The 22,476-nt window shown below is 47.0% G+C and overlaps 2 protein-coding genes across 3 annotated transcripts in view; both read right to left on the bottom strand.

The window, feature by feature from the left end:
- Nucleotides 1–2,935: 2,935 nt before the first annotated feature.
- CHCHD5 (coiled-coil-helix-coiled-coil-helix domain containing 5) lies at nucleotides 2,936–7,265 on the bottom strand. The gene is made up of 4 exons (XM_036315870.1): nucleotides 6,498–7,265; nucleotides 5,686–5,826; nucleotides 5,046–5,211; nucleotides 2,936–3,115 (listed from the first exon to the last, which is right to left on the bottom strand). Coding segments are annotated over exons 1-4 (333 nt in total). The 5' UTR covers nucleotides 6,500–7,265; the 3' UTR covers nucleotides 2,936–3,091.
- Nucleotides 7,266–10,291: 3,026 nt separating this feature from the next.
- Nucleotides 10,292–22,476, bottom strand: part of POLR1B (RNA polymerase I subunit B) — a 29,250-nt gene continuing 17,065 nt past the window's right edge. For both annotated transcript variants that reach the window (XM_036315865.1, XM_036315864.1), the window contains exons 12-15: nucleotides 21,980–22,136; nucleotides 17,968–18,164; nucleotides 14,648–14,901; nucleotides 10,292–13,238 (exon numbers count right to left, since the gene is read on the bottom strand). In XM_036315865.1, coding sequence (XP_036171758.1) covers nucleotides 12,356–13,238; nucleotides 14,648–14,901; nucleotides 17,968–18,164; nucleotides 21,980–22,136 — 1,491 coding nt within the window. In that variant the 3' untranslated portion in view covers nucleotides 10,292–12,355. The remainder of the gene's footprint in view (nucleotides 13,239–14,647; nucleotides 14,902–17,967; nucleotides 18,165–21,979; nucleotides 22,137–22,476) is intronic.

The following is a 22,476-nucleotide window of genomic DNA, read 5'->3' as shown; positions in this document are numbered from 1 at the left end:
AATAAAAGTAGATTATTAAAAAATGATTTGTGATTATAGGTAGAAAAAAGTTTAAAATAAGTGAGCACCCACATACTAAATTGGAAATAATTACATATATTTTTATACATATCCTTTCAGATATGCTAGTCATATATGTAAATATGCACTTATCTATATTTTTAAATCATGTTATATTTCTGTTTGATAATATATTCTACTTCAAATGTTAAAAATGTTTCTGAAAAATAACATCTAGTATCTTTTCTCCTGCTACATCATAAATTACATAATTTACCTCTAATTAATGGACTTAACATTATTTTATTTTTTGCTTTATGAATAATTCTGTGACGACCTCTGAACATTTATTCAATTATTTTCTCTCCCTTTTTTTTTAAAGGGCAATGACTGATAAGGGATATGGAGTTTCTTTTTTAACATATACTTTTTTTGGTTTCAGAGAGTAAGGGAAAGGGAGAGAGTAGAAAACATTAATGATGAGAATCATTGATCAGCTGTCTCAAGCCTGCAATGCAGCCATGTTTCCAGGGGAATCAAACCATGACCTCCTGGTTCATGGGTCCATGCTCCAGCCACTGAGCCACTCCAGCCGGGTTTTGAATTATTTCCTGCGAATAAAATGTTTCAAAAGATACACATATTCTAAATTTTAGTATGTATGCATTTTGAATCATTTGACCAAATTCCCTTGGAATTTTGATTGGGATCTCATCAAATTTGTAATTGGGTTAAGAGGAATTCATTCATTGGCTCCTTTATCAGGTATGTATTGAGCATCTCCTATGGGCCAGGCACTAGAAGCTCAAAGAGCTTGTCATGATGGCATGTTCGCATGAGAGTCAAACCAGCCAGCATATGCATAACGTGAAGTCAGGATGTGCTGCGTGCTCTGAATAAAAGTGTGTCCTCTTCCTGTAACAAACTGTAGGCAGGAGGTATTCCTGTTTAACTGGCCCTTAGTTATACAAGGGAGCATCTCTCAAATCCTTGTCCCCAAGTCTGGTTCCAGAAGAACCCAAGTGGTGCACCGTGAACCAAGGATTATTCACAAGAGTGACCATGTTCCCAGACATAAAGTCTCAACATGTTTCAAAAAAATGGAAATCATGTAAAACATGTTTCCATCCCAATAGCAATTGAGCAAGATGATTAGAAAAATTCCCAATTGTTTAGAAATTAAGAAACACAATTTTAAATTTCTATATCTGAGACAAATAAAAAAAAGCAAAGTAGAAAGTCATGCTGTATGGGAAATTTAAGTGCATGCATTAGAAAAAGACAAAATCAGTGAGCTAAACAATCACGTCAAAAAGGCAAATAAACAACAACAACAACAAAAACATGCCCCCAAAACAAAACAAACATTAAATCCAAAAAGAAGGAAATAAAGAGAAGAAAATTAAAAATTAATATACAAATAGAGACATCAACAAAGCCAAAACCAAATTCTGTGAAAAAGTTAATAAAATTGAGAAAGTCCTGTCAACATGATGAAAAAAAAAGAAAGGTACAAATAACCAACACCAGAAAGGAAAAGGGGCTTCCACTAGATTCTGTAGACCTTAAAACAAGAATTATGATATTCTTAACAATCTTATAGCAATTTGAAAGTTCATATCATGTGAAAAACTCATAAAAATAGTTCACCAACACCCAGGAATAGGAACGATGAAGATTTTATGGTAGTTTAAACACGGGCAAAAAGTCTTTGCAGCTAAATGCCATTGAGAGGTGCTATCCCCGCCAACCCCCGCCACTCCTGTCTCAGGTCTTGCTTTGACCAATGGTGTGTGGTAGAGGTTTAAGGCTTCCATTTGGCTCCCCTGGACCCCTGAGGTCACCACATAGGGAGTTGATCTAGCCTACTGGAAGATACAGCGGGGCCTTGACTTACGAGTTTAATTCGTTCCGTGACGGAGCTTGTAACTCAAATTACTCGTATGTCAAATCTTAAAGTGAACAAGTGAGACACGTGATGCTGGGCTGATGTTGTGGCGTTCACTGTGACCTTCGCTGCGCCAACTAGTGGTGGGGTATCTGAAGCTGGCTCGTAACCGGAATTTTAGCTCGCAACTCAAAGCAAAAATCGGCCGAGAGATGGCTCGTATCTCGAAAAACTTGTTAGTCAGGACACTCGTTAAGTCAAGGTCCCACTGTATTCTGAAATGTAGTCTCGATCTTGCCTTATCTGTTATCACACTTTTCAGTTACATGGAACTGAACCCACTCAGGCAAAGTGACATTGGCCAGAAATTGGAGGGCTCAGTCTACAACCCAAGGAAACTGGAGCTGGAAACAAAAGCCACCAGATCCCCACAGCCCTTCAGGGACCGCATTGCTCCCTCCACCCTGACCACTTGGACTTACACCTTAGCTCCCAGGCCAACTGACTTTGTCTTAAAGATCATATCCCAGGACAGACTCTAGCTCATTTTTACAAAGCCAGGGCACAGCCTCAGGTTTCAAATGGACAGTCTAGTCAGCATTGGCAAGTCACTTCCAATTTCTGGAGATTTGGAGTCACCTCCAGGGGAGCAACAGGTCTAAATAGTAAATCTGGGTGCAGCCCCAGGCATGCAGAGCTCAGCACTCTGGGGTTCTTCTCCTGCAGACCTGCCCTCTCGAGCCTGTGATCACCAGCTGTGCCCATGGAACCTGACACCCTAAGAGAGAGGAAGAAGCTGCAGCAGCCACTGCTTGGATCCACATGGCACCCCCTTCTGTGTGCTGAGTGCTGCCCAGGGCTCTTCTAATGGCAGGAGCCGCTCAAGCCCACAGTGCAGGCAGAAGTGCTAGGTGGTCAGTGCCCACAAAAACAGCCCTCAGTGACAGACGGAAGTTGCCCCCTGAAGAGTGAGGGATGTCCCATGCAGTCTTCTGGAAGTCCCAGAAGGGAGTCTAGGGCCCTCAGTGCTGAAGGCAGGAATCAAAGCCTGGTGTACACAGTCTTTATTTATTGTGAGTCCCGATGTCCAGAGACTGGGCCCATATCCAGGGCCCTCAAAATAGCATCTGGTCATTCACTCTTCAGGGCTGGGGCAGTAAGTGGCCAGTCACTCCTGTCCAGCTTTCACATGGTCCAGAGTCCTCAGGAGGCAGGAAGTGGCCGTGCCTGTGGAAAACACATCATCATCTGCCACCGTCTGTGCCCGCCCTGGGGAGATTGTGTAGACAAAGCAGAGGCTGCCTGTGGAGCCCATGAACAGGGGACCTAGTGAACCGTCACTGGGAGCAAGGAAGGCAGCTTGTTGTATGCACTGAGCCCCTACTGTGTGCCTGGCACTGCTACAGGTACTGGGGACCCAGCACTGGACACAGGCAGGCACAAGTCTCCAACTCAGGAGGGATAGACAACAACAAATGAACAAAAATATTTCGACTGATTGTCTACAAAGAAAACGAGGTGGAGAGAGGTGTATGTGGGGAGATGTAGGTGGCACTTTAAACCATACAGCATACTTTACGAGATGGGGACAGGCTGGTTGCTTATCTCAGGAGGAAAGGAGCAACTGAACCTAAGATGGGAAGGTGGGGTTTTTACTATTCAGATGCCCCAAAATCTTGAAAAAACATCACCAACATATGACTAAGAAACTACCGTGAAGAGCATGAGCTCCTTAAGAATATTTCCTGAGAAGAATTAAAAGTCCTTTCTACTGGGAGTTCTTGGGGCCTGAACCTTTCACTTATCCTGCCTCGTGAAAACACAAGACTGAGGTCCAGGTGAGAGGGCTTCTGCCCCAGTTTCAGCAAGAACCTCTCTGAAACAAGCGATGGAAGGGCAGTGGTTACAAAGCAGTGGTGTGTAAGCCATAATTAGGGAGTCAGGGGCGGTGGGAGCCCGGCATCGGGAGTGGCCATCACACGAGGTTTTCTGAGGGAGGTGAGCAGAACTAGGTGGCAGTCCAGGTGGAAGGAAACAGCTAGATAAAAGCCTGCCAGCAGGACAGACATGAGGTGGAGTAAGTTCCATTCCCTGGGGCTGGAACACAGGACTGGAGGAAGGGGGAGGGCCCATAGGCAGCACCGAGTTGAGACCTGGTCTATGGAAAGGGTTTTAAGTAAATCAGAACCCAGTCAGACTCGCTCGCAACACTTGGGGACCACTGCAAAAAATAAGTCATTTGGAAAGACTGAAAGGAACACAAAGGCCAAGAGAAAGCCTCTCCCCTGGGAGCAAGAAGGGAAGACGGGGCCACAGAGACAGGGAGGGGCAGATGAGAGAGTACCAGAAGGGCTGGTGAAGAGGGGATCTTTGCCTTTGGGGCTCACAGTCCCATAAACATCTAAACCAGGTTTCTCAACCTTTTTCCAAAATTGCCCCACTAAGGAGTCTTTTTAGACATTTATTTTAAACTGTGCCCATGAAATTTTTATTTTATTTAAAATATATATATATATATATATATATATATATATATATATATATTTGTATTGATTTCAGAGAGAGGAAGGGAGAGGGAAGAGAGATAGAAACATCAATAATGAGAATCACTGATCAGCTGCCTCCTGCACAGTCCCTAATGGGGATCGAGCCTGCAACATGGGAATTGAACCTTGACCTCCTGGTTCATGAGCTGATGCTCAACCACTGAGCTACCACTGGCTGGTCCCATCCATGAAATTGTAATACCATAGACCTACTGTATCTGTTAAAGTACCATATACATTAAAAAAAGTAAGACCTTTACCCCAACCTCACACCTGCCAGGACAGCTGAGGGGCAGGAGAGGGTGAAGGAAATTGAACAGTTAGCCTGGGGAAGACAGAGGCTGCCCAAACCTGGGGTTTTGTTCCTTGATGTGAACAATATCAAAGGAGTAATGTGACCAGTCCTCAGTTCTTAGGTGCTCTCTGGCCGGAGGCAGGTACTGTGGCGGTTCATAGAGGCCAGGGGGACCATGGGACAGGTGTCCTGGAGGGCAGGTGGCTGGACTAAAGTAGGGGCTATGGACGGGGCAAGAGGTGAGTGTTGTGAATTCTGGATGCATGTGAAGGTCGGTGCTGGGAGGGTGGGGCTGAGGGTGACCTCAGGTCTTTACCTGCACACCTGCAGGTGGGCTTGCCGGCTGCACCTGCTCAGCGCACTGCAGGAAGCGGCGCACCTGCTCCGCACAGTTGCCTGTGGCCGCCTCATTCTGCCGAAGACACTCCTCAAAGGCCTCAAAGGGCTCTGCACAGGCCTGGCGGATCTGACGGATGATTGGGCTGCAGGGAGGGCACCTTCGAGCTCGACCTTCCTGGCACTACCCCACCCCACTGTCCCCCCTCGACCCAATGGCCCCACCTCTGGTACTGCCTGGTCCCCCGAATTACCCACTCCGGCACTGGCTCCCCACTGCCCACCCCCCCGTGTTCCCCACCTCCCCACTGTTCCCAGTGCTGCCTGCCCCTGCACTGCCCTCCTGCATTCCCAGCCCCTGCACTGCCCTCCTGCACTCCCAGCCCCTGCACTGCCCTCCCGCACTCCCAGCCCCTGCACTGCCCTCCTGCACTCCCAGCCCCTGCACTGCCCTCCCGCACTCCAGGCCCCTGCACTGCCCTCCCGCACTCCAGCCCCTGCACTGCCCTCCCGCACTCCCGGCCCCTGCACTGCCCTCCTGCACTCCCGGCCCCTGCACTGCCCTCCTGCACTCCCAGCCCCCTCCGAACCGCCCCAGTCCGGGACTGTACCGCACTCACTGGTTAGAGGTGCAGCGAGCGATGCTCATTTTGAGGTGGTGACAGTCCCGCTGCCAGGACTCGGGCTTGGCGGCCACACACTGGCCGTACTGGTCCAGCTCGCGGCCGCAGTGGCGGGCAGTGACCTCCAGCGCCGCCTGCCTGCGGGACACGCGGGTAGGGGTGGAGGGTGTGGGGTGGGTCCCCGAGTCTCACGATCGCACCGCAAGGCCCGCGGGGTGCCGGGCTGTGGAGCGGGCCAGGGGCTTCGGGATAGAAGGTGAGGGTCCCTGAACAGATGTGGTCACTCTAATGCGCGGTCGGGGTCGGGCAGAGGGTCCTGGACCTCCCCCCCTCCCCCCATGGGGCCTTAGAAGTAGGACCCAGGGCTCTGGGAGGGCCTGGGAGCCACAGGTGGGTGTGGAGTCGGGTCCAAGGAAGGGTCTCCCAACCAGTCTTAGCGCGGAGACCTGAGGACAGGGCACTGGAGGGACACTGGAGGCCCTCATGGGTCAGGGTCCTCGGGGCACGATCTGGAAGCGCCAGGTAGGGCTGGGGCCCGGGTTCGTCTCAAGAGAGAAGGTGGGGTGACCCGGGGGCGGAACGGGGGCTCCGAGGCCGGGCCTGGAGTCCTGCGAGCTGCCTGGGTGTGAGTCCTCGCCTCCCAGGAGGAGGGGAGCGGGGCTTGGACGCGCGGGGAGGGCTGACGGCGCGGAGTCCGGAGGTTCAAGGAACAGAAGCCACCCCTCCTCCCGGATCCCGACTTAGGTCCGGGTCACATACAAGAAAAAGGTGTGCGCGGAAGGTAAAGGGAAGGTGCTCCTGCTACTCACATTTCGAGGCAGGTGCCGGGAGAAACAGTCCGGAGGAGAGTCCCGCCTTTTCCGGTGTCAGGTTGTCATGGCGGCGCCCTCCCTGCCTGGTTTATTCCGTTCACACAGCAGCCAAGCGGCCCTATTGCTTTTAGCGCCAATCCATCAGAGCAGAGCCCTACCTCTGCTTCCGCCCCGACCTGTCATGGCGGGGCTCCGCCTCTGCTTCCGCCCCGACCTGCCATGGCGGCGCCCTACCCCGGCCTCCGCCCAGACCTGTCATGGCGGCGCCCTGCTAGCCACTTCCGACTCCGGCCCGCTCGGTGGCCACAATCCTATTTCCGGTTTTCCCAGGCGGCCTCCGAACTGCACCGGAAGTAAATAAGGGAAAGTACGGCGGTGCCTCTGCACTAAGAAAGAGTGGCGCTCAGCCGCGAACCCCTGTGGGGCCGGGCCCGACTGGAAAACTAGTGGCCCGCGCCGGCCCTTTGCTGCAGACCCTCAACTCGGGCGGCTCGCGGCTCGGCTGGCTGCCGTGTGCTGGCTGCTCGGGCGCCTGCGGGGAGCCGGCGGGAAGGGGCGCGCCCCAGAGCCGGGCCGGGTCTGCGCCACCTGCGGGCGTGAGTTCCCACCTGGCTCCTCTGCAATCCCTCCCGGTGCGGCGAGGCTTCCGGGGAGTGAGGTGGGGCTGGACCCGCGCCTCTGCGGCGGCGGCCGGGTCTGTGTTCCAATGGGGCGCCGTTCCCCCGCGGGAGCACGCAGGACGCCCTCGGCTCTGGCCAGAGGAGCACACGCGTTTCAGAGACGGGCTGCCCTGCCCGTGAGTCAGACAGCCGGGGCCTCGACGTGCGCGGCTCTGGAACTGGGGTGTGACAGTGACACCCCCCGACGGGCTTAGTCTGCGCCAGTGCAGGAGCCGTTCCCGAGCTGACACCTGAGCCGGCCACGTGACCCGGGTCTGGAGCCACGCGCGCCGAAGGAAAACCTTTCACCCCCTGCGTTCTCCTTCCCGCACAGCCTTCCAGGTGGCCTTTCGTGGGCGGACAGGGAGGGACAGGACTCTCCTCTGTGACCTCAGATGTGCACCGAGTCCTCAGATGTCCGCAGCCGGCCCCACGTCCTGTCCCCGAATCATCCCGAAGCCCAGCTCACGGGCCCCATGGGAGGCATGTGGCTGGGCTTGTAAGGAGGCTCCCTGAAGACCCAGCAGGGGAGCTGCCTTGAGCCCCCAGACTTCTGGCCGCCTTTGGGCTGTGGCTCCCTGGAGATCGAGTGTAAGGGAGACGTCGGTGTCCCGGGTTTGGGGTGAAGCAGATCTGAGCCTTGTATTGTCTCCTCGTCACTGGTGGGTCCCCACACAGTCTGGCGCGGGCAGAGGAGTGGTGGACTGAATTTGCTGTCTTGGCACTAGAAAGAAATATCACCCTGGAGCTGAACATGCTAGCGGAGGGACAGACAACTACCAAAACAAACAAGAAAGGCACACTAGTGATGGTCATTCACCAGGAGAGTGGTCATTCTGGGAAGGGAAGGGGAAGTGTTGGGAGAGTGGTCAGAGGTGTGATGTGATTTATAATACGTATTTGATCTTCATCCGCTGGTCCTGGCACAAGTCTCCTGAAGCCCTTGGGATTTCACATGCGATGAGAGCAACAGAGGTTGGTCTTTTGGTGTTAACTGAGGTGACTTTTGGACCTCACTGAGGAGGGGGGCTGGTCTCCAGAACCAGCCTTGTGACTAGAGGTTGGAACGTTCAGTCTCACCCCCCTGGCATCAGGGAGGGGAGAGGGGCTGGAAGTGGTGTAATCAGCCCCACCTAAGGAATGAAGCCGCCATAGAAACCCCAAATAGGTTTGTGGAGCTTCTGGGTTGGTGAGTGGCACACTCAGAGTGTGGCAGCTCCAAGCTGTCGCTAGACCTTGCCCTTTTTATTTCCTCCCAAGTCATATACTTTTACATTTTTTTGTTTGTTTTTTGTTGTTAATCCTCTCCTGAGGATATTTTTTTCCATAGCTTTTCAGAGTGGAAGGAGGGAACGGAGTAGAGAGAGAGAGATGTTGATGCCAGAGAGAACATCTACTGGTTGCCTCCCACATGTACCCCGGCTGGTACTTGGGCTGACAGTAAAACCACTGAGCGCACTGCTCAGGGTCTTTTACGTTTTTTAATTGATTCTAGAGAAACATTAATTTGTCATTCTACTTATTTATGCATTCATTGGTTGCACCTTTTTTTAAATAGTATTTTTTTAAAAAATTACTTATTTTAGAGAAAGGGGGAGAGAGAAACATCAATTTGTTGTTCCACTTGTTTATACATTCATTGGTTGATTCTTTTATGTGCCCTGACTGGGGATAGAATCTGAAACCTTGGCATATCGGGACAATGCTATAACCAACTGAGCTACGCAGCAGGGCCCTAAGTTATATTCTTTCATAGTAAACTGGTGATCTGGTGTGTAAAATGTTTCTGAGTTTTGTGAGCCATTCTAGCAAATTAGTCGAACCCACGGAGGTGTTCAATCTATAGCTAGTTGGTCAGAAGCACAGCTGACAATTAGGCCTGATGGCTGCCCCCATCCCACCTAAGAAAGCTTAAGAATGCTACAGGAAACACTGAAGTAAGCCCTGGAGGTTGAAGAAAAACGCCATGAGGTAGAAGTCCAGTATATAAATGTCATCAGACGTGGTAAATGTGGTGTTATTAAGTAATCCTATATAAGAGGGTAATATGCAAATTGACCCTAACAACAGAATGACTGGTCACTGGGACACACACCACCAGGGGGCAGATGCTCAATGCAGGAGCTGCCCCCTGGTGGTCAGTGCGTTTCCATAGGGGAAGCTCTGCTCAGCCACAAGCCAGGCTGATGGCTGCCAGTACAGTGGTGGTGGTGGGAGCCTCTCCCGCCTCCTCAGCAGCACTAAAGATGTCCGACTGCAGCTAGGCCTGCTCCCCACTGGCAAGTGGACATCCCACGAGGACTCCCATGCTTCCAGAGGGATGTCTGACAGCCAGCTTAGGTCCAATCCCCCGGGGAGTGGGCCTAAGCCAGCAGGTGGACATCCCCCGAGGGGTCCCAGATTGTGAGAGGGCACAGGCTAGGCTGAGGGACCACCCCGAGTGCACAAATTTTTGTGCACTGGGCCTCTATTTTATAAATCTCTTTAAAAGATAATTGCTTAGAGCAAAGGTAATAATGTATTATGGGGTTCATCACATATGTATAGATAAAATGTGTGACAAAAATGGCACATGCCCAGCCGGTGTGGCTCAGTGGTTGAGCACCGACCTATGAGCCAGAAGGTCACAATTCATTCTAGGTCAGGGCACATGCCTAGGTTGTGGGCTCGATCCCCAGTAGGGAGCCTCCAGGAGGCAGCTGATCAATGATTCTCTCTCATCATTGATGTCTATCTCTCCCTCTCCCTTCCTATCTGAAATCAACAAAAATATATTTTAAAAAAATGAGCAAAAGACACATTTCACTGAGTAGTTATAAATGCAGAAAAGCCCATGAAAAGATGATGTTAAACATTGTCAACCATTAGATATGCGAATTAAAACCCCAGTGAGATATCATTTACACACCCATCAGAATAGCCTAAATGAAACAGGAGCACTGTCAAGTGCCTGTCAGGATGTGGAAGAAACGACGGATCTCATTCATTGCTGCTGGGAATGTAAAATGGTCCCGCCACTTTGGACCAGTTTGGCAGTTTCTTCTAAGGCAACACACCACCACCACATGGCAATTTAATTCTTAGACATTTGTCCCAGATAAATGAAATGTATGTTCACACAAAAACTGTACATGAGTTTTCAGAGCAGCTTTATTTGTAAACACCATAAACTGGCAACAACCAAAATGTGCTCCTACAGGTAACTGGTTGAACACACTGGCATAGCCGTACAGCAGCAAAAAGGAATGAACAACTGATATATGCAACAGCTTCAATGCATCTCAAGGCAACTGAGTGGAAAAAGCCAATCTCAGAAGGTCACAAACTATGCTTTTATTTGTATAATACTAGAGGCCTGATGCACGAAATTCGTGCATGGGTAGGATCCCTAGGCCTGGCTGGCGATCAGGGCCGATCCGAGGGGCGACTGGCAGGGCGATCGGGGGGACCCCCCCACTGGCACCTGCCTTGGCCGGCCTAGTGACACCTGGTTGTGGGCCCCACCCCCGCCTGTTGCCCCCCCTCTGCAGGGCGACCAGTGGGGCGATGGGACCCTGCTGGCACCTGCCTTGGCTGGCACGGGGCCTACAGGCAGCTTCTGTGTTGAGCGTCTGCCCCCTGGTGGTCCGTGTGCTCCCACAGCCAACATCCTGTGTCCAGCCAACTGCCATGGTCCCTGCGGCCAGCCCCAATCAACCCCTGGTGCTAAACCATTTGCAGATGACCTGCTTCTGATTGGGGTTTCGTACTAGCAGAGCAGCTCCCTCGCTCCGGTCTATTGAAAGCCAGCCCTCAACACAAGGGTTTGTCTCACTCCTGTCCTCTACCTTCCTTGGGGGCCACCCGCCCAACTGCCACAGTGCCAGCGCAGTGGAGAGGGAAGGAGGATCTCACTCCCATCCTCTCCCTTCCCCAGGGGCCGCCTGCGGTGGCAAGGGAAGGAGTGGAGGCGGGGAATCGTGAGGTGGCCAGACGCCTGGCCCAATAACCACTGCCTCCTCTCCTGACCCCACCAATGCACGAATGTCATGCACTGGGCCTCTAGTAATAAATAAAAAACCAAAACAACCCTAAGGGGCACAGGAAGCTTTCAGAGGTGATGTTTATTACCCCGTATGGTGAACTATATACAATAAAGATGTGCAGTGTTTGTTTTTTTAAGTATGTTTTTGATTTAAGAGAGAGAGAGAGAGAGAGAGAGAGAGAGAGAGAGAGAGAGAGAGAAACATCAGTTGCCTCCTGCACACACCCCAACTGAGGTTAAAACCTACAATCTGGGTTTAGTATTTTTTTTTTAAATATATTTTATTGATTTTTTTACAGAGAGGAAGGGAGAGAGATAGTTAGAAACATCGATGAGAGAGAAACATCGATCAGCTGCCTCCTGCACACCCCGTACTGGGAATGTGCCCACAACCAAGGTACATGCCTTTGACCAGAATCGAACCTGGGACCCTTAAGTCCGCAGGCCGACGCTCTATCCACTGAGCCAAACTAGTTAGGGCTGGGTTTAGTATATTTCAATGAAGTTGTTAAAAAATATTTCTACCTTTTTCCACTTTAACGTGGACATTAGAAAATACAAAACCACACCCATGGCCTGCATCATGTTGGGACTCTAGATGGACAATGCTCTAGAGCAGCAGTTGCCAACCTTTCGGACCTCTTGGACCTCATGGACCACCGGATGGTGACCTAGAGAAGGGGTGGGGAACATTGGGCCCTCAGGCCGTATAAGGTCCTCGAAATCATTTGGTCTGGCCCTCCCAAGGCATAGGGGTGAGTTAATTATTTTACCAAATACAGCAAGCTAATTTTTAAGTTGATAATTTTGTATGGCCTGCAAATGATGTTATACATATCCAAATGGCCCTTGGCAGAAAAAAGGTTCCCCACCCCTGTTCTAGAGGGACAATCAGTGATAGTCACCATCTACTGAGAGCAGCATACTAAGACCCTGGGTTTGGGAACTTCCCTGTATATTTTATTCATCAATGTAACGTTTTCTCGAACAAATACAGTGAAAATCAATTTCAATGGCTATTATATCAGAAAGACTCAGAACCTTGAATTCTTATTTGCCAGGTCTTGGTTGAGGGCTGTAACAACCTTGAAAAAAATTTCAGGGTAACATCTTTACTGAAGTTACATTTTGTTTTAATCTGACAGATCACCTAACCCAAAAGGCCACACCAATTAAATGACATCCAGTTTTACTTTGATGTTCATAGCTGCCAGTTCAGCTACAAAATACCGAAAAACGTAAGGCACAGAAACAGTGTCGATAGTGTCACTGCGATTGCACACAGTACAGTTGTATTTTCTGTTGCGCATGGCTGACCACGAAGGGGGCGGCTTCTCCAACAACGGAGAGAGCAGACTGCCACACTTCACGCACACATGGGCTACCGACCGGTCAGAACAGTTAAAGAGGCGGTCGTGAAGGAGAAAAGAAGTTCCGTGAGCTAACAGAGCATCCCTCTCCATTTCCCCAAAACGGATCCCACCCTGGACGTTTCTCCCCCCGATGGGCTGGTTAGTGACTCTGTCTCTGGCTCCGGTGGTTCTGACCTGGAATTTGTCTGAGACCATGTGGCGTAACCGCTGGTAATAAACCACGCCAATGAAAATATCTGCTTCCAGTTCCACCCCACTGATGCCACTGTACAGCCTCTCAGTGCCATAGAAGTTGTAGCCAGCAGCCTTCAACATCTCACCGAAGTACTCCAAGGCCGAGTTCTCCTCTGAAAAGGTGAAGGGTGTGGCATCATGGCAGAGACCATGCAGAGCGGCAGACTTGCCCGCCATGCTCTCGATTAACATACCAATAGTCATTCGGGACGGGAACCCGTGAGGGTTGAACAGAATGTCTGGGACCATCCCACTTTCGGTAAAGGGCATGTCCTCGGTTGGCCACAGTCTGCTCAGGATGCCCTTCTGCCCATGCCGGCTGGCAAACTTGTCTCCAATGGTTGGGTTCCGAGGGATTCTCATCGTGATGCAAACACATTTAAATTTTCCACTTCCAGTGTCATTACTACACACTTTGATGTTGTCCACAATGCAATTTTCTTTACTCCTAGGAAAAATTAAACCATATAAAAGGTCAAACTATTTCTTTAAGCTTATAGAGGCATATAAGTTTTATATATAACTAGTGCTTTATAAAGGATTCAAAAAACAGTCTTATCTTTCTTTTCCCTGAAAGTATCTATGAATAGGGCTGCTGGTTATATTAACTACAGAACTCTGTTCCTCTGAACAACTATTATGAAAGTACTAAAGGACTGGTCCACGAATTCATGCACAGGTGGGGGCCCTCAGGGTGGCCTGCAGGGATTGGGCCCAAACCAGCAGTCCAACGCTGATTGCTGCTCCCACTCATTCCAACCCCGCTGTGCCTGCCGCAGTCAGTCCCAATTGGGAGAGGCTCACACTGCAGCAGCAGTGCTTGCCAGCTGTGAGCCCTGCATCTGGCGCCCATCCCGTGGAGGGTGGGCGGGGGGCCGAGATGCGATCGGCCCTCTGGGCAGGGGGTGGGAAGCCCTTGCTGGCCCAGGATCTGGATCTGTTCCACTGACGTTCACACCAGTGTTCATGCCAGTTGTTGGGAGTCACCTAGTGGCCACTTTTATATCATTTCTTCCTTCCGGAGTGTCTAGGGAGGAGAAGCAGCCGCGGTGCCTGAGGCTGACTTCCAGGAGGCCTGCAGCACTGTCGGGATCCTGCCAGCGGCGCCAGTCCATTGATGCCTGGCCCGTTCTCCGGAGATCGGACCTGCAGGACTACTGAGGGAGTGAGTGGCTGCTACTGGGCTGGTGGGCCACCGGGAAGAGTTGGTCAGCTGAGCGGGCTCTCGCTGTGGGAGTGCACTGACCACCAAGAGGCAGCTTCTGCGTTGAACGTCAGTGCACATCATAGCAACTGGTTGTTTGTCGCTTAGGCTTTTATATATACTATAGACTAGAGGCCCGATGCACAAAATTTGTGCAAGAGTAGGCCCTCGCAGCCCCGGCAGCTGCCTCAGCCCTTGCAGCCGCGGCTTCGTCCAGAAGGGTGTCCGGACCGTCGTTCCACTATTTGGCTATTCGGTCGATTTGCATATTATGCTTTTATTATAGATTATGAAGACCTACTGTTGAATCCACTCTTACAGATGTAAAATAAGCTAAAAATTTATTTTTAACAGGAGGCATAATAAAATTTTAGCTGGGAAGTATTCCTAACATGCATGAGAGAGATGATCAAGTCTCAATAATATACTTTTAAAATAAGCCGGGAGAACTCTCACAAATTATAAGAGACTGACAAGTAGAAAAGCAAAGGGAGTAAGACAACAAACTTTGTCTCATTTTGTAAATGCCAATTCAGTTACGATTGAGTATCACTTCTATTTTCTCCAAAAATTTCCTGTTAAAAGATTACTTTCAACAGCCCCCAGCAATTCACTAATAGCCTTTAAAATGAGCACCTGGCACTGCAACTTACTTGTAGAACATCACAGAGCTCTCGCCAGTGTTGAGGTTTACATAGCTGTAATAGGGATCTCCATACTGCAGCTGTGCTCCAATAAATGGCAATCCATCCTCATCTAACTTCTGCACAGTCCGAGGGTCACCAGGTTTGACTCCAAACACCAGATTATCATCTCCTTGTTTAATTTTTTCAGAGAGATCTATGAATTCAGATTTGTAGACACTTCCATGGGCAAAACCTCGTTCCCAAGAAGCCTTATTCACAATCTATGAAGTCAAAGAATCAAGGGAGTGCAGAAAAATGAGAATTTTTCAAAATAAAACTGGTCATAATTATACTTGGTTTAGGTTACCTGGCATTCGATTTAAAATCTATCCACATTTTCTCAGTCACCTACACTACTTAATTTATAAAACCCAAGCACTTAATTTATAATTAAATAGTCCAAAACCCAATCATGCACAAACACAAAAGGTAAAAATATCCAACACTACTTTATATTCACTCAACATTTATTCAACTACACAGGCAATATGCATGAAATACGCATATATGAATATTTAGTTCATAACCCTCAAGGCTACCACTTTTCTTTTTTTAAAAAATTAAATCTTTATTGTTCAGATTATTCCAGTTGTTCCTCTTTTTTCCCCCCATAGCTCTCCTCCACCAGGTTCCCAACCAACCCTCCTCCCTCACTCCCCACCCACTGTCCTCATCCATAGGTGCACAACTTTTGTTCAGTCTCTTCCTACATCCCCCACACCCCGTTCCCCCAAAAGAATAGTCAGTCCACTCCCTTTCTATGCCCCTGATTCTATTATAATCACCAGTTTATTCTGTTCATCAGATTATTTATTCACTTGATTTTTAGATTCACTTGTTGATAGATGTGTATTTGTTGTTCATAATTTGTATCTTTACCTTTTTCTTCTTCTTCCTCTTCTTAAAGGATACCTTTCAGCACTTCATATAATACTGGTTTGGTGTTGATGAACTCCTTTAGCTTTTCCTTATCTGTGAAGCTCTTTATCTGACCTTCAATTCTAAATGATAGCTTTGCTGGATAAAGTAATCTTGGTTGTAGGTTCTTGTTATTCATCACTTTGAATATTTCTTGCCACTCCCTTCTAGCCTTCAAAGTTTTCTGTTGAGAAATCAGCTGACAGTCGTATGGGTACTCCCTTGTAGGTAACTGACTGTCTTTCTCTTGCTGCTTTTAAGATTCTCTGTCTTTTGCTCTTGGCATTTTAATTATGATGTGTGTTGGTGTGGTCCTCTTTGGATTCCTTTTGTTTGGGTTTCTCTGCGCTTCCTGGACTTGCAAGTCTATTTCTTTCACCAGGTAGGGGAAGTTTTCTGTCATTATTTCTTCAAATAGGTTTTCAATATCTTGCTCTCTCTCTTCTTCTGGCACCCCTATAATTTGGATGTTGGTACGCTTGAAGCTGTCCCAGAGGCTCCTTACACTATCTTCGTATTTTTGGATTCTTTTTTCATTTTGCTTTTCAGCTTGGGTGTTTTTTGCTTCTTCGTATTTCAAATCTTTGACTTGATTCTTGCAGCCCTCTAGTCTGCTGTTGGAACTCTACATAATATCCTTTATTTCAGTCAGTGTATGCTTAATTTCTAGTTGGTCCTTTTACATAACCTCGAGGGTCTCACTAGATTTCTTGAGGGTCTCACTACATTTATCGGCGGTCTCATCAGTCTTTTTGAGGGTCTTACTAAATTTATTGGCAGTTTCTAGAAAGTTCTTGAAAAACCTTAAAAGTGTGGTTTTGAACTCTATATCCAGTCGTTTGCTTTCCTCCATTTCTGTCATTTCTGACCTGTTTCTTTGTCTCCACATTTTTTATGCTTACCTGTGTTGGTAGAGTGGCTTTGTGTGCTAGGTGTCCTATAGGGCCCAGTGGCTCAGCCTTCCCAATTACCTGAAGTGGACACTCTTGGTTCATCCCTTTGTGGGCTTTGTGCACAGTCTTGTTGTAGTTAAGCCTTGATTGTTGTAGGTATCACTGGGAGGAATTGACCTCCAGGCCAATTGGCTGTGAGAGTCAGCTGTGTCTATGGTGGGAGAACTTCTGTGCTGAAGACACCCTTATGAGGCAAGACTTGCTTCAGTGGGGTTTTGGTGCTGAGTCTGTGCCCTGAGTGTGTCCCTTATGGATCTGAGGAGTTGTAATCTGGATGGTCCCACTCTGACCACTGGGTACACTGGCTCTTGGATCTAAGGAGGTGCTAATTTAGCCTCTGCCTGAGGCTACCCAGCAGGAGCTATGAAGAGATCTGCAGATTCCCCTTCCTTCTTTGGAGTTTGGAGGTGCCCTAATGAGGCCCAGCTGTGAAGCAATGCAAGCTGCTGTGGGGCCTTGGGCCTTCTCTTGGAAGTTCTGGGTCTGTCTGGCCCAGCTGCAGTTTGTTAGGTAATTTTCAGATTGCAAAGGGTCAGGGTCTCAGGGAATCAACAGGGCAGAGCAAGCAGCTATGGCTAATCCTCAGCCCTGCCCTAAGGGGCCCCGCATCTCAGTGTCCCGGTAATTGGTAATCACTGCAAGCACCTTTGAGAGAAAGCCGCCCTCGAGTTCCGAGTTCTGCCCGCTGCCAGACAGTCTAGTTTCTCCCTGTATGAGTCCTGGGTCCCCAGAGACTCACCCGGAACTGGAGTTCAGAGCAGTCGGGGGCTTGTGACTCCCTCCCTATTCAAAACGACAGCCGTGTCCTCAGTTGCCAGCCCTTGCCGTGTGGGCCTCCGTACCTCTGCACTTCCGCACCTCCTCTGAGTCTCAGTGTGCTTTTCTCTTTCCTTCTAGTTGTAGAATTTCCACTCAGCCAGCCTTCCTGTGGTTCTGGATGATATTTGTTTTGTCTTTTAGTTGTATTTTTTTTTAATATATATTTTATTAATTTTTTTACAGAGAGGAAGGGAGAAGGATAGAGAGTTTGAAACATTGATGAGAGAGAAACATCGATCAGCTGCCTCCTGCACACCTCCCATTGGGGATGTGCCTGCAACCAAGGTACATGCCCTTGACCAGAATCAAACCCGGGACTCCTCAGTCCTCAGGCAGACGCTCTATCCTCTGAGCCAAACCAGTCAGGGCTAGTTGTATTGTTTAATTTGTTGTGGGAGGCAGCAATTTCCGGTGTTTACCTCTGCCGCCATGTTGGTTTCTCCAAGGCTACCACTTTTCATTCAGAGTAGGGACTGACCATTTAACAGGACACTCACTCACCAAATACTAGGCACTCGAGGACACAGTGACCTCACAGTAAAGTTAAATTTTAAAATTAAATATTAAAAGAATGGAACTACTCTTGGTAAAACTTACCATGGCATCTTCCATATCGTAGCCAGTGTAAGAAATAACAGCAACGATGGCATTGGTCCCAATTGGATAGTTGTCCATGTCATAGTGATCATACATGCACGGCCTCACCAAAGGGCTTTGTGGGGTCTGAAGACGATACAGCTTATTATCAGATCGGTCTTGATAAGTGAGAAGTGGGAAGCCCATAGTTTGTTTACCTACAAAGGGAAAAACACCTTAGCCTTTTGTTTTTCCCTTGATTATAAAGGTGATATTTAAAATTGGGAGCAACTAAATATTCACCATAGAGGAATGAACAGATCAGTCATGGTGGTTATGCTTTATAGTGTGAAGATGAACGAACCTGCATGTATCACAACCAGACCATGAAAACAGTGCTGAGAGGGAAAAAGGACAGAAACTCATTTAATATGATACCATTTATGTATATCTATGTAACACACCCCAAACAATTCTATATCTGGTTTATGGACACATATATTATAAAAAGGGGATGTTACTGGGAAAGAGTAAGGGTATATGAGGAGAGTAGCTATTATTTAATAACTTAAAAAAAATTTTATTTATTGATTTTAGAGGAAAGGAGAGGGAGAGAGATAGAAACATCAATGATGAGAGAAACACCATTGATTGGCTGCCTCCTGCACGCTCCAGAATAGGGATTGAGCCCGCAACCCAGGCATGTGCCCTTGACCGGAATGCAACCCGGGACCCTTCAGTCCACAGGCCAATGCTCTATACACTGAGACAAACTGGCTAGAGCTCTAATTACTTTCTTACACACAAAGCAAAATGCCACTATTTGTTAATTCTGGGTACTGGCATACAGGGGGTAGGTAAGAGTCTTCTTTATTCCACTTCTCAGTACAGAGAATCAATTCAACACAAATGACTTTTTAAAAGAGATTTTAAAATTGATCTTTAGAGAGAGAGGAAGACACAGGGAGGGAGAGAGAGAAATATCGACGTGAGAGCAAAACATCTATTGGCTGGCTCTTGTACACCACCTACTGCGGACTGAGCCCAAAACCTGGGCATGTGACCTGACCGGGAATTGAACTGGCAATCTTTGGGTTCATGAGAGGACACTCAACCAACTAAGCCATACTGGCCAAAGCTCAACCAAAATGATTTTAAAAACTAAAATAAATATACATGCCTAGTGGAATTCTTTAAAATACAGAAACAGAGACTTCCAGCTTCCAGTTACAGAGGGTTCCTTCTTCACAACCACCCTCAGCACATAAGACCCAGGGGGGAAAAAAGTAACCACAAACAAATATACACACCAGCTGAAAGTATTGTAAAGTAACCAAAATCAGTCAGAAACTAGAGTGGAATTTATATTCGGGCAAAAGAAACTGCAATGGGTGTATTTCCAGGTCAGGTTTTGTTCTGTGGTTTGTTTGTTTTTTTGCCTAATGGCCAAGTGTAGTGCCTAAAACTTGGACAGAAACCCATAGTCTGACTGGCTTTAAGAACCAAGAAACATAAGAGTTCACAGCACTACAGCAACTAAAAACTGAGGGTGGGGAGAGGGTGGAAGGGAGGGATTTCAGAAAGGAGAGAACCACACAGGGAAAGCCTTAAATTCTACATATGAACCAATCCCAGATCTTTGGTGGAGTCCTGAATTACACATGCATGGAACATTTCCAAGCAGCCCTCAAAAGTGACTTCAGCTGCTTTGTTTAGCTAAGTTATCTATCAGTTAAATCTAAAAACCAATCCTCCTCAAAGGAACATAACAGAATCCATGGTCTTCAAAACATATCACTTGTTCACAATGTTCATGATATGATCCAATATTACTAGATATAAAAGACACAGAGAATCAATACCCATATTCAAGAAAAAAATGCAATGAATGGAGACATCTGAGATGACCCAGACATTGGAATTAATAGACAATGATTTTAAAACACTGGTTGTATAACTGCTCAAAGATATAAAAGAAAATATGTTCACAATGAAGATGAAATTCTAGAGAAAATTAAAACTATAAAAAAGAAACAGATGGAAATTTTAGGCTAGAAAATGAAGTATCTGAAATAATGTGGTGGTTCCATGGTGTAATGGTTAGCACTCTGGACTCTGAAATAGAATAAAAAGTCTGAATATGATGACAGATGAATAAAAATGATTCAATGTGAAGAGAAAAAGATTAAAAAAAGAGAAAAGAAACCAATGGTTGATGGAACAGCAATGATTAACATACATGTTGCATAACAAATCTCAGGAGACAGAATGGACAGCAGCAATTTTTTAGAAACAATGGCAGAAAACTTTACAAATTTAAAACAAGCAAACAAACAGATTTAAGAAGGCCAGCAAATGCAAAATAAGACAAACACAAGGAACATCATATGTAGGCATACCATAGTCATTCTGTTACAAACCAAAAAATAAAGAGCAAATCTTAAGACAGAGAAAAAAGTAAAACTTAAAAACAGGGAAACAACCTAAAACTGACAACTTCTAATTAGAAATGAGAGACCAAGAGTAGACAGCTAGCCTGGCCAGATAGCTCAGCTGATTGGAGCGTTGTCCCATACACCAAAGGTTGCAAGTTTGATTTCCTGCCGGAGCACATACGTAGGTTGCAAGTTCGATTTCTGGTCAGGGTGAATATGGGAGACTGCCTATCGATGTTTCTCTCTATATAAAAATATCCTTCTGTGAGGATTAAAAAAAGAGTACACAGCTCAAACAGTATTTCATGTGACAGAAAAAAATCTTGTCAAACCAGAACTGTATACCTAGTTCCTTCAAGGGAAGAGGAAATAAAGATATTTCAAAGCAATAAAAACTAAGAAAATTTTAGCCAGCAACTGGCAACAGTGACAAATGCTAAAGAAAGTTTTCAGGCCTAAGGGAAATTACACTCCAGGAAAATGAAACCATGTATTTGATACAATTAGTCAAGTCTGAATAAGCACTACAGAATAGTATGGTACTATCAGGCAGGAATGAACAGCACTGGAGAGAGAATGACTGTGGACGGCCTGTAGTTGTCAAAAATGGAATCTCAAGATCTCAGACCAACCCAAGTCGTTGAACATTTACAAAATTACCTTTTTCTTCAAAAGTGTCAATAACAAGAAAGACAAAGAAAGACAAAAGTTATGTTCTAACTTAAAGAAGACTAAAGAGACAATGGAATACAATGTGCAATTTTGGACTAGGTACTACATAGAAAAAATTGCCAGAAACCCTATTTATGGCCAACCAGTATGGTTCAGTGGTTGAGCATTGCCCTATAAACCAGGAGGTCACAGTTCGATTCTCAATCAGGGCACATGCCCAGGTTGCAGGCTTGATCCCCAGTAGGGGGCGTGTAGGAGACAGCTGATAAATGACTCTCTCATCATTGACATTTCTATCTCTCTGTCCCTCTCCCTTCCTGAAATCTATAAAAATATATTAAAAACAAAACAAACAAAAACCCCCTATTTTTGGTACAACTGGTCAAAGTCTGAATCAGACCCATAAAGTAGTATAATAAGCCCTAGCTGGTTTGGCTCAGTGGATAGAGTGTTGGCCTGCAGACTGAAGGATCCTGGGTTCGATTCCAGTCAAAGGCACATACCCAGGTTGCAGACTTGATCCCCAGGGTGTGCAGGAGGCAGCCAATCAATGATTCTCTCTTATCATTGATGTTTCTCTCTCTCCCTTCCTCTCTGAAATCAATAAAAATATTTATTTTTTAAAAAGTATAATACCAATGTTAAATTTCCTGATTTTAATTATCCTTGTTTATACAAGTGAAAATCCTTATTTAGATACAGACACTGAAATATTTAGGGGTAAAGGGACATCAAGCCTGCAACTTACCTTCAAATGGAAATAGTACAAACAGACCAAAATATTAACAAAATGTTGGTAAAGGGTTTATGGGTGTTCTCTGTACCAGTCTTACAACTTTTCTGTATTTGAAATTATTTCAAAGTAAAATAAGTAACAAACATGTCTCTTTTGTGAGTGTGGTTGCTACCATCCCCATGCCACTTACCCATCTGGCACTGGTACATGTTCCTTGGACTCTGGTTGTGATCGGAGAAAGGGATAAAGTTGGCGATCACACTCAGCAGGCTGTGAGGGAAGAGTTCCTGGTGGGTGGTCACTCCAGCAAAAACCTCATCCTCGAAGATGGCAATATTCATGAAGAGCTGGAGAGAAGGATGGATGCCAACACATTAACTCTTTCTGAATTCAGTACTCAAAGACTTGAAAGGAACCTTCCCACCTGGTATAGTGAACACTGAAGGGACCCACAGGAAGCCTCAGTCAGAACGACCACTTGCCTTTCATACCTCATTATAAATCTACCCTAGACCAATTATGAAGAGGCATTTGAAGAAAGACATTTTTTAATTTTTATTTTTAAAATATATATTCTTTTATTGATTTCAGAGAGGAAGGGAGAGAGAGAGAGAGAAACATCAATGATGAGTGAGAATCACTGATCTGCTGCCTCCTTCCTGCACGCCCCCTACTGGGGATTGAGCC

This window comes from Myotis myotis, unplaced genomic scaffold (assembly GCF_014108235.1).
Source record: "Myotis myotis isolate mMyoMyo1 unplaced genomic scaffold, mMyoMyo1.p scaffold_m19_p_62, whole genome shotgun sequence".
NCBI classification, from domain to species: Eukaryota; Metazoa; Chordata; class Mammalia; order Chiroptera; family Vespertilionidae; genus Myotis; species Myotis myotis.
The sequence above is the reverse complement of the archived record's forward strand: the minus strand, read 5'-3'. Positions and strand labels throughout refer to the sequence as shown.